Genomic DNA, 12,386 nt, shown 5'->3' on the forward strand with positions numbered 1-12,386 from the left:
CCACGATTTGATTCCCAGGGTAACGTAGTCCACCGTGTGCTGCAGATAGCCAGTTACACTAACACCAGGGTGCAGTGAAAGAAAGTGGCTTTTATTTACAGCTCTACACAATGGAGAAAGGACAGCTTGTGTTGGAAAAACCCAAACTCTCCCATCCAGGGTTTGGGGCAGGTTGTAAGGCTTTAGAGCAGTTCTCTTTTTTTTTTTTTTTTTTTTTAAATATATTTTATTGATTTTTTACAGAGAGGAAGGGAGAGAGATAGAGAGTTAGAAACATCGATGAGAGAGAAACATCGACCAGCTGCCTCCTGCACATCTCCCACTGGAGATATGCCCACAACCCAGGCACATGCCCTTGACCGGAATCGAACCTGGGACCCTTCAGTCCGCAGGCCGACGCTCTATCCACTGAGCCAAACCGGTTTCGGCATAGAGCAGTTCTCAACCTTCCTAATGCCGCGACCCTTTAATACAGTTCCTCATGTTGTGGTGACCCCCAACCATAAAATTATTTTCGTTGCTATTTCATAACTGTAATTTTGCTACTGTTATGAATCATAATGTAAATATCTGATATGCAGGATGTATTTGCATTGTTACAGATTGAACATAATTAAAGCATAGTGATTAATCACAAAAACAATATGTAATTATATATGTGTTTTCCGATGGTCTTAGGCGACCCCTGTGAAAGGGTCGTGGGACTCCCAAAGGGTCGTGACCCACAGGTTGGGAACCGCTGCTCTAGAGGAACAGGTATGCAGAAACGCTGGCGGGGCAAGTTTTAATTGCAGGATTTTGGAGCTTGGCCATATATAGTAAGATGTCATCACCAGATCTTCCTTGACAACAGACTCCTCACTTCTGAAAGGGTTCTGATATTCACGTTCTAGTGATGTCCCTGGAAAGGAACTTGGGGTAGTTCAGAAGGGTGGATCAGAGCGCCTGAGAGATCAGTCAGCAACATGCAGGAGCTGGCCACTAGGAAATACACCAGAAGGTAACAAAAGCAACTACCTGGCCCTTCCACAGCAGATTGTAGCAGCCTCTGCAATGGCAACGCGTGCTTTATGGCATTGGCTGCACACCCTCCAGGGTCTCTGGTGCTGTCGGTAAAAGACATTTGCTCTGTCGGAGGCTGGGCAGTCCCCTGATCTTGCTTCAGCTCTTTTTCAAGCGGCCTATCCACCCACAAACCTACTTCAGGATTCCACATACTGGCCAATAGCATCATGTTCACAACTACATGAGCTGGTTAGAACTCACCCAAAGGAGAAAACAGGTGGAGGGGTGAGAAGGTAAAGGTTTGCCTGCCTGTGGCTGGGAATAAGAAAGTACTCCCCCCCCCCCCCCCCACTCCACCCGACCCCGGTTGTGGTGGTGATGAGGGAAGAGGCTAGTCCTGGAAACTAGCATCTGGGTCCCCTCATTGAAGAGGGCCCCAGGGAGTAATGAGTGACCTCTTAACAACTCCTTCCTGCCAGGACCCATGAGCGGTCAGTTAGATCTCACTGGTCCGCAGCTATTTTGACCCCTAGCTCAGGATCCAATTCTTATCTGGAGGCAGGGAAGCGGGTGGGGAGCGGGGAGGGGGCTGGGGAGCAGAGGGGAGGGAGGCCCCAAGGGCAGCCCTGCACATCCATTGGGAGGGGTGTGGGAACACAGGCCAAGGCTGATAGAGCTGTGGGCCCGAATGGGCATGGGGGAGTGGAGGGCAGGCGCGTTGTGGGGGAGGTGGGGTGAGTGGGAGATGAGCCCCTGATGGCTTAGACATCGGCCGCCCAGCACGGCCCTGGAACCGGGGAGAAGCCGAGACGTTGGCCCTCCCGGGTTCCTAGAGAGGCCGCCGAGGGCTGGACGGTGACGCGTGCGTGATTCGATCCCGCAGCGAAGCCGGCGCGCAGCGAGGGGCGGCGGGCGCGCGGCGAATGGCCAGATGGGGGCGTCGGAAGCTGCCGTGCCGCGCGGTTGCGGGAGGGCGGCTGGGGCTTTTGCCTGACCTGCGGGGAGTCGGCGGCGGCTGTGGCCGGGCCTGGAGGCTGCGCCCGGGGCCGGTTGGCTGGTCCTGGACCCCGTGCCCGCAGCGCCGAGGGCGGGTCTGGGAGCGCTTCGCCGCCCGGGGCGCCCCGCCCGGAGGAGACCATTTGGAGGAATGGTTTCCGCGCTTTCTCTCCTCTCCTAATCGTGCAAACAAAGCTGCTCATTGCCGACGGCTAGGGACGCGGGTGAGTGGCAGAATAGTAAAAGTAACTGCAATCTGGCGATGTTTTCGTCGGGAGGCTTCCTGATATTGGAAATTTTACGCATTGTTACGCAAACTCATAAACATATATTATGAAATGGGGTCCTATTGCTTTTAAAAACTGATTCTGTAAAACAATGCTGTGATGAAATATGCATAGCATGTACCAAATGATCCATAAATATTTACTATTTTAACCATTGTAAAGTGTATAGTTCAGTGTCATTATGTACATTCATACTGTTGCTTATAGGAAAATTATAGTATCTTCCATTTGTGGAATGCGTTTGTTCATATGCTGGTTAATTTTGGTGCTAGCATTATGATACCACGAAAACATGTTTCCAAGTAGAATTAAAAGAAAACATTTTGTTTGCTATTTATTTTCCCATAGTACACAGTGCACGAGACTTAAATGCTGTATTCACTGCTGTGACCTTAGTGCCTGATACATACTACTTGCTCATTAAATTTTATTAAATTAATGAAAGAATGTATCCCAATCAGAATAAGAATGGTCAGAATTTAATGTCCTTGATTGCTGAGTTAATCCTAAATTCAGGGTGAGGCAAAAGTAGATTTACAGTTGTATGAGGAATAGTTTCTTCTTTTTTTAAAAAAATATATTTTATTGATTTTTTACAGAGAGGAAGGGAGAGGGATAGAGAGTTAGAAACATCGATGAGAGAGAAACATCGATCAGCTGCCTCCTGCACATCCCCCACTGGGGATGTGCCCGTAACCGAGGTACATGCCCTTGACTGGAATCGAACCCGGGACCCTTGAGTCTGCAGGCCGACGCTCTATCCACTGAGCCAAACTGGTCAGGGTGGAATAGTTTCTTCTTCTTCTTTTTTTTTTTTCCATGCAACAAAACTTTTATTAACATTTTGAACAGATTCAGTCATTACTAAACTGGTAATTTCTAAACTTAAATTGGGGAAACAGTTTATTCTTGTATTATTATTAATTATTACATTATTTTACATATAAGTATAAACCTACTTTTGTCCCACCCTGTGTTTAAGATATAAATCAGAAAAAAACAGTAACAACTCAAACTTCTTCAGTTTGAAACATTTAAATTTTGAGTAATTAGAGACTTACAGAAGGTTGCAGGACTATACAGAGTTCCCTTCTCTTCTTTACCCAGTTTGCTATAAGTTAATATCCTGCATAATCATACTACAACCATCAAAATTAAGAAATTTACAGTGGTGCAATGCGGTTAATGAAGCTGATTACTTTAATCAGAATTCATCAGGTTCTGACTATTGACCCTTTGTGTTCCAGGATGCAGTCTAGAATCCCTCATTTAGGTGTCATGTCTACTTCTCCTTCAAACTGGCAGGTCCTCCGAAGTCTCTCAGTCATTCCTTGTTTTTTTTCTAACATTGATATTTTGAAGTATTTCGTATTTATATTTTTAGAATGATCATCAATTTGCTTTTGTTATATGTTTTCTCCTTTTTCGAGAATGATGTTGATGTGTCTTATTACTGGTGATATTAATCTAACCCTGTGGTGTCTGCCAGATTTTACCTCTGTAAAGATAGTATCTTTCCCTTTGTAATTAGTATTTTGAGAAATATGTGTGTGTGTGTGTGTGTGTGTGTGTGTATATATACATATATATATATATATATATATATATATATATATATACACACATATATTTACACACTAGAGGCCCGATGCATGAAAATTCATGCAAGAGTAGGCCTTTCTTCCCCCAGCTGCAGGCACCGGCTTCCCTCCAGCACCCGGAATCCAGGCTTCCCTCCTCCGGCCACCCGCAGGCACCCGGGACCTGGGCTGCTTCCCTCCTTGGATGCCCATAGGCACCTGGGACCCAGCCTGGCTTCCCTCCAGCCCTGGCTTTGTCAGGAAGAATGTCTGGAATGACATCTGGTCTAATTAGCATATTACCCTTTTATATACTAGTAGCCCTGCACATGAATCCGTGTGCCAGTAGCTCGCTGCTGCCCTCCTGTAGCTCCCCCTGCCCTTCCTCCCTCCCCTCATAGCTTGCTGCCCTGCCCCCTCCTGTAGCTCTCAGCTGCCCGCTTGTAGCTCACTGCCCCACCATCCTGCTGATCCGTGATCCGGTTGTTAATTCTCACCCAAGGATATTTTTTCCCATTGATTTTTAGAGAAAGTAGAAGGAAGGGAGGTGGGGGCTGGGGGAGGGTGGGAAGAAACATTGATGTGAGAGAGACCCATCAACTGGCCCCCTCCCTCACCCGCCTCATTGGCCCAGGATGGGGATCAGACCTGCAACCCAGATGCGACCTTTTGTGCACAGGCTGGTGCTCTAACCACTTAGCACACTGGCCAAATCTCAAAGTGAAGATACTTTGAGGTTTTGCATAGAAATATCCTCTTTGTCCCTACCTTTCACCAGTCAATTAGCATTCTTTGGTGAATCTTGCCTGCAGTGACGATTTCTGTAATGGTATAATGGTGACTGATTTCTGTTATTCCTTCTACATTTATTAACTGGAATTCTTTGTGAGGAAGGGTTGTGCCTTCATCGCCTTTTGTTTATTTGTTCAATGAAGTTATATCATTGTGTGACATTAGATGTGTAATTTTTTCTTTGGCTTATAGTGCAGCACTGTTGTTCATTTTGTTTTTTAATTTGTTCCCACTTTGGCCATTGAGAGCTCTTTCAAGTTGCCTGTTTCTCCCCTGAGGTGTCCCCATCCTTTTCTATGTCTGCCTGATTTTCTGGCATCACAAACCATTCAACTTGTATCTTCTCTACTGTGGCCTGGCATCAACCACTTTCCCCCAAGGACTCTGGTTCTGTTTATTAGAGAAAAAATGGTCAAGTTTGGGGAAGTAGGTTTGAGCATCTTTCTTCCTTTCTTTTTTCATTTTTAAATGTTTTTATTGGTTTTAGAGAACGAGGAGGTGAGAGGGAGAGAGAGCAATAGAAACATCAATGATGAGAGAGAATCATTGATCGGCTGCTTCCTGCATGCTTCCCACTGGGGATTGAACCCACAACCCGGGCCTGTGCCCTGACTGGGAATCGAACCCTGACCTCCTGGTTCATAAGTCAACACTCAACCACTGAGCCACCCTGGACAGGCTTTCTTAATTTTTATACACGTGCAGTATTAGCTCTTACCAGTCCAGTGCTCCTGGGTCTATAGGATTCCCACTCCTAGAGCTTTGCTCTCCCCTTCTGACCTTTGCCTTAGCATTTCTGAACCCATGGCTTTTCAAAATCTTGTCATTGTCCTGTCAAACCAGAATCGCTTCTTTTTGTTACTTTTTTCTAATCATACCCTCATAATGTAAATCTCTCTTCAACTATCATGTTTGCCTGCACTATTTCTCATATTTGATTGGATGTATTTGCTCTCACTCTCTCTCCCCAACATCTTTGCTGAGAGTCATGGAATCATATAATGTCAAAGTTGGAAAAGACCTTTAGACTTTATTTCCTAAGGATACATAGCATCTGAGTGACCTCTGGAAGATCAGACATGCTTTACATCTGATCTCTTACCTTTTAATAACTCTGCTCACTCAACTGTGCTGACTCAACATCTCTTTGTCCTGATGGCTCTTCATCTACTCTCCACTGAACTTCTCCTTTGTCTTTCTTTTCATGAAGAACAATTTGAGCTATTTCTGATTTTCTCTCTTATTCTCAATGTGTCACCTCATTCCTTGTCCATATGTGAAGGCTTTTTTAGGTACATAGACTCCTGATGATTCTGTTTCCTCAATAGGATGAGAAATGAGTAAAAGCTTTCTTCTTCTTTCTTTTGGGATCAGGTAAGACTCGGATGGAAAATTCAGAGTTGCCTCCAAGGCAGGAAATTCCCAAAGGAACAGAGTCATCTGATGGGACATCAGGAGGCCTGCATGGGGTGGTTCCTGGGGGACCAGAAATTGGAAATGCCTGTGAAGATGCTTTAATGAAGCTAGAAGCACAACCCTCAAAGGAGGAAGGGAGCAGACTGGAAAGTGATTTCTTGGAAAGAACATGTGAGGATAAAAATAAATCTTCAGAAGATGGATGTGATGAGTATAAGGATCTTGGGGAACATAAGAATCTGTCCTGTAATCCTACAGAACATCAGATTCTGAAGGCACAGAAATTATATCAATGTGATGAATGTGGCAAAGCTTTCAATTGGAGTTCACACCTCATTGGCCATCAGAGAATCCACACTGGAGAGAAACCCTATGAGTGTAATGAGTGTGGCAAGGCCTTCAGGCAGACCTCTCAGCTCATGGTTCATCTCAGAACCCACACAGGGGAAAAGCCCTATGAATGCAGCAAGTGTGGAAAGACGTATCGACACAGCTCCCATCTCATTCAACATCAGAGACTCCATGATGGGGAGAAACCGTATAAATGTAATGAATGTGGAAAAGCTTTCAATGAGAGTTACAAACTCTATGACCACCAGAGAACCCATACTGGGGAGAAGCCTTATGAGTGCAATGAATGTGGAGCAACCTTTACTCGGAATAAAAATCTTCTCCGACATCAGGTACTTCACACTGGGAAGAAACCCTTCAAGTGCAATGAGTGTGGGAAAGCTTTCTGTTCTAATAGAGATCTTATTGACCACCAGAGAATTCACACTGGGGAGAAGCCTTATGAGTGCAATGAGTGTGACAAGGCCTTCACTCGGAATAAAAGTCTGATTCGACATCAGCGACTCCACACTGGAGAAAAACCATACAAATGCAGGGAGTGTGGGAAAGGCTTCAATCAGAACTCTCACCTTGCTGACCATGAGCGAATTCACACTGGAGAAAAACCTTTTGCATGTAATGAGTGTGGTAAGGCATTCAGCCTGAGTAAATGTCTGATTCGACATCAGAGACTTCACACAGGTGAAAAGCCCTATAAATGCAATGAGTGTGGAAAATCCTTCAATCAAAATTCATACCTCATTATACATCAGAGAATTCACACTGGGGAGAAACCTTATGAATGTAATAAATGTGGGAAGATCTTCAGTCATAATTCTAGCCTTATGGTACATCAAAGAACCCATACTGGGGAGAAACCCTATAAATGTGATGATTGTGGGAAAACCTTTAGTGACAGCTCACAGCTCACTGTGCACCAGAGAGTTCACACTGGCGAGAAACCCTATGAATGTATTGAGTGTGGAAAAGCGTTCAGTCAGCGTTGCACTTTTAATCACCACCAGCGAACTCATACTAGGAAGAAGCTCTCAGGTCTGGCTCAGTTTCATAAGGTGTAAGTTTCCAAGGTAGCCAGGAACATTGAATTAAGCTTTCTGTATAAGAAGGATGCTTATCCTGACCCTTTCTTGAAACCACTAATCAAAGTGGACCATTCCCTACATGCTGTCTGCTAGGTCATGAAGGTGGAGAGTGGGAGGAACAGTGCAGTCCTTCCCCACTATTGGGGAAGTACGGACTACACATTTACTGTACTTGCAGGGTTTTTATTTTATTTTGTGTTTATAAATGTATGTCATTTTTTTTTTGACATGCATCCTGTAATCAGATTGTGTACTTTTCAGGGACAGAGGTTAAATCTTCCTTATTCTATTCTACTTTCATTTCCCAATTTACATAGAGTTATTCTCTAAGACTGCTTCACTCCTTTCTCCATTTCTAATTTTTATGAGTTTATTTGAACCAACTGACATGACTGAAGTAAGATGCAAATGCCCCTCTCTTTTTTTTCTCTTTGCTGTAGCTCTTTAAAAATTCATCACAAGTTAAAAATAATTTTTAAAATCTCAACTCTCTAATTGCACCCTTCATAAAGTGGGCATGAACTTTCCTCCCACCATTGGACCAACATTTTATAGGATATCACATGCAAAAAGCTCATTTATATGTTCTACATGTGCCCCTGTTTTTTAATTTTTATTTTTAATTTCATAAACATTTATTTGAACCAGAATTTTGAGGACATGCTTGGAACCCCCGAGAGTCTTACTACTATTATCTCATCCTCAAAGAGCTAATGGATTTCTGCTTGAGTGTGCCGTGTGTGTGTGTGTGTGTGTGTGTGTGTGTATCTAGGTTTTGGAGTCTACCGATGCATACTTTTTCCTGCACACTGACTCCAGTTCTGACCTACCTGGCTCCACCTGATGCCTAAATAAACAAGTTAAGAACTGCTTCAAAACTTACTGCAGGAAGACCTAACTTTCCTGGCTTTGGCAAAGATGATTCTAAATCCCATTTAGAAGCATTCTTGAAAGCTTATAATTCATAGTGATCTAGTTTGTTGCAGATAATAGAATTAAACGAATCTGATTTCCTTATCAACTAGTTCTGTCTTTTTCAACTGTTATCTAATTTCAAGCTGAGAAGTGTTTCCTTAATTATTGTTATTATCTTCTGGACCATCTTACATTCCCAAGGGCAAAAGAAATAGGAAATCTTTTCAGAGGATATTCTCTCCCTTTATAGTCATATATAAGACATAACCTTCAGCAACTTTTTTCTTCCTTGGGGCAGGGCCCCACTACTGGGGGACTTTTGCATAGGGTGTTCACCCCTTTCCTCTTAGCAGGAAAACAGGATTGACAGTGTGACAAAGGAGAAGGAAGTTAGAGATACAATGTTAGGTATGTAGCCTAGAGGGAAGAGGTTTTTGTGAGCTCCAATTTATGTCTCAGAGACAATGGAGAAGAAAGGGAAGAGAGTTGAAGCTCAAGAAAATAAGAATTAAATGTGATTCTGGGGGAGGTATCTCCAATAAGGTTAGAAAGAATGTTTATTGGGGGCTTTTAAAAAAGAGAAATGTGAAGCTAGCTTATTTGGCATGCTAAATTACATGGGAAGAAGCATTGTCTAAAAAATAATAAGCCTTAGGTTATATGTGTATGGATAAATGTTACTAATATAGGTAATCTTTTAATTGAAGTTCATATAAATTTGTCAATATTGTCATTGTCTAGTTGTTAATTTATTGTATGCCACAAAATAATTAAATTTTCTTATAAATGAACTCATAGTTTTAACCATGTCCATTTTTGAAAGTCTTTTAGTCATTTACAAACAATTACTGTTTACTCTGGTTCTTTTGCAAAAGTGCTTAATCTTCAGAGAGATTAATGAAAAGGACTCTGGTAGTCTAGAATACAGGTTTCTGATTAAGATCACTTTAACTAAACTGGGTAAGAATTTCCAGAACTCTAATGGAAAAATCAGATTCAAGCAGAATAAGAATAAAGAACATAAGATTAAATGAACTGATAAGAATGATTGTAATTTTTATGACTTTTTGTTTGAAACATGCAAGTTCTTTAATGTTTTGTTTTTTAGATTCAAGAAAATCTTTTTCTTTTTTCTCTTAAGCTATAAATGAATTTGGTAAATTATATCTTTGAAAATAGAACTAAAACATTTATGTTTTTGCCCTGGCCAGTGCAGCTCAGTTGATTGAGCATCATCCTGTGCACAGAAAGGTTGCTGGTTCGATTCCTGGTCAGGGCACATGCCCAGGTTGTGGGTTCAATTCCTGGTTGGGGTATGTGCAGGAGGCAACTAATCGATGTTTCTCTCTCACATCGATGTTTCTTTCTTTCCCTCTCTATTCCTCTCTCTCTCTCTAATCAATTTAAAAATATAAAAAAACATTTTATGTTGCCTGGCTGGTGTATCTCAGTGACTGAGCATCGACCTATGAACCAGGAGGTCATGGTTTGATTTCTGGGCAGGGCACATGCCCAGGTTGTAGGCTCGATCCCCAGTATGGGGCATGCAGGAAGCAGCCAATCAATGATTCTTTCTCATCATTGATGTTCCTCTCTCTCTCTCTCTCTCTCTCTCTCTCTCTCTCTCTCTCTCTCTCTCTCTCTCTCTCTCTCTTCCTTTCTTTATAAAAAATAATAAAATAAAACCTTCAAGTTTAATGAGTTTGACAATCAGACAAGAATAGCTTAAACATGATGGTAACTAAGAATGATACTAATATTGAGTTTTTGGTCACTCTGATGTATGAGAAGATAACATAAAGGGAGAATTGTCAAAGTAATGACAGAGGTCATTAGACTGAGGTGGTGCTAATACTTTGGTGGCTTACCTAAGCAAATTGAAAGCTAAGCTAAAGTCAATTCCTGTGAATGCCTCCAGGTTATGAAAAACAATCAGAACAGCCAACTGGGCTTTCCCAAATAATGCAACCATGCTCAGGCGACATCGCTCAGTGGTTAAGCGTTGACCCATGAACCAGGAGGTCACAGTTTGATTCCGGGCCAGGGCACATGCCTGGCTTGCTAACTCTATCCCCAGTAGGGGGTGTGCAGGAGGCAGCCAATCAGTGATTCTCATCATCAATGTTTCTATTTCTCCCTCTCCTTTCCTCTCTGAAACCAATAAAAATATTTTTAAAAATAATGCAACCTACTTAAGCTATAGCCAATCGAATAGTTTGCCTTGCTTCCTCACTTCTATAAAAACCTTGTCCCTAGCTTCTGTTGATGGTGTTCCTAACCAATTCCAGTTTGGCACTACCTGACTTGAATTGATGTTTGCTCAGTTAAACATATAAACTCAAAAAATTAAATGTGCCTCAATTGTTCTTTCAACAGTACATAGTGTTGGTGGTATTAAAGGGACATGGAAGCCATCATGTCATCATATACTACTAGTAGAAATACACTTTGTATTTTAGTGAGAAATCTGGCACTTGGAGAATGGCATGAATACTCAATTTGGACATGTAAAGGTAAGAATCAGAATTGGTCCCTGCAGTCCAGGATCTCTCAAGTCAGCAAAGGACATAAGGTCTCTAAAAACATGCCTGGTACAGGGTGAACGTAAGAAGTGTCACATGTTCTCATACTCTCTGGGACTCCGATAGGTAAAGGGATAGCAAATAAATGACCTTTTTGCTACTATTCTCTTACTTTCTGAAATTGCTGTCATCAGAATCAAGGCTCATACCAAGTGGATTGAAACTGAGCATCAGGAAAATGCCTTGGCTGATTTTCATGCACAGGCAGCAGCAGCAGCAGCAGCAGAAACTATAAGGGTTGTGGCATATGTAAATGAAGTCCTTTCCGCTTTTGAAAAAATGATCCCTTGTTGTCCAACTTTGCCTTTTGTCATCCTGAGGTCCTTGCAACACAGCAGCAGTCATCTCCTGAATCAGAGAAATCAACAGACAAACTGGTTGTAAATTTAGTCAGGGCTATGGGAAATTAAATATGGCCGCTTGGTTCTTCCAAGCTTCCCAGCAAACACCATCTACTGGTTTTTCCATTCATTAACCCACAATGGTGCAGCTAAGATGACTCAAATAATAAGTAAATATTCGTGTGGAGACTGCTATAAAATTGTGAAAAACGGCCACCTTTCATGTTTATAATCCAGAGCCTCAAACCTCCTCCCAGTGGACCATTTGAGTACCTGCAACTGGACATCATTTCATCTGCCTCCTAGTATGGGTCACCAATATATTCTTTACTTTTTCTGGATCTGTGAAGCCTCCTTTCCTTGCCGCAAGACTGACCCCCCCACAGTGGCAAAGAAACTGTTGAAAAATGTGTTTCCCACTTGGGGTTTACCCTCCACAATATCTAGTGACTGAAGCACCCACTTCACTGGGAGAATAATAGGAGTTTTAACTAAAACCTTACAAAGTTCTTGTAATCATCCCTGCTCCTTCTCACCCTCAATCATCAGGCAAGGTTGTAAGAACAAAGGGAGTTCTTAAACTCGAAATCTCTAAACTCACTGAAACTACTGAACTTCCTTGGCCTCAGGTATTGTCTCTGGCCTTTCTGACTGTTAGAGAGCAAGAACTAAATTTTAGCCCGGCTGGCATGGGTCGGTGGTTGAGCGTCTACCTATGAACCAGGAGGTTGCTGGTTGGATTCCTGGTCAGGGCACAAGCCTAGGTCGCAGGCTCGATCCGCAATAGGGAGCATGCAGGAAGCAGCCAATCAGTGATTCTCTCTCATCATTGATGTTTCTATTTCTCTCACCCTCTCCCTTCATCTCTGAAATCAATAAAAGTATATTTAAAACAAATATTTAAATTTAAAAATTTTTGATTCATAAATTGGACAGCTTCCAGGCTAGCTGATAGGAGCTCTGAAATGTATGAGGCAAAGGATTCTATAGGCAGAAGGGAGCAGAACCAAGGAAGTTATACTAGGCAGAAAGGTGGAGT

General features: G+C 42.6%; 1 protein-coding gene across 1 annotated transcript; it reads left to right on the forward strand.

Moving 5' to 3' along the window:
* Positions 1–1,965: 1,965 nt before the first annotated feature.
* LOC132215699 (zinc finger protein with KRAB and SCAN domains 7-like) lies at positions 1,966–9,235 on the forward strand. The gene is made up of 2 exons (XM_059664358.1): positions 1,966–2,225; positions 6,035–9,235. The coding sequence occupies exon 2, from the start codon at positions 6,046–6,048 to the stop codon at positions 7,483–7,485; it is 1,440 nt and encodes a 479-aa protein (XP_059520341.1). The 5' UTR covers positions 1,966–2,225; positions 6,035–6,045; the 3' UTR covers positions 7,486–9,235.
* The last annotated feature ends 3,151 nt before the right edge of the window (positions 9,236–12,386 follow it).

This window comes from Myotis daubentonii, chromosome 14, assembly GCF_963259705.1.
Source record: "Myotis daubentonii chromosome 14, mMyoDau2.1, whole genome shotgun sequence".
NCBI lineage: Eukaryota > Metazoa > Chordata > Mammalia > Chiroptera > Vespertilionidae > Myotis > Myotis daubentonii.

What these genes read in the sequence shown, in the direction of transcription:
- LOC132215699 (XM_059664358.1), top strand. Translation starts at nt 6,046, where the DNA reads ATGGAAAATTCAGAGTTGCCTCCAAGGCAGGAAATTCCCAAAGGAACA.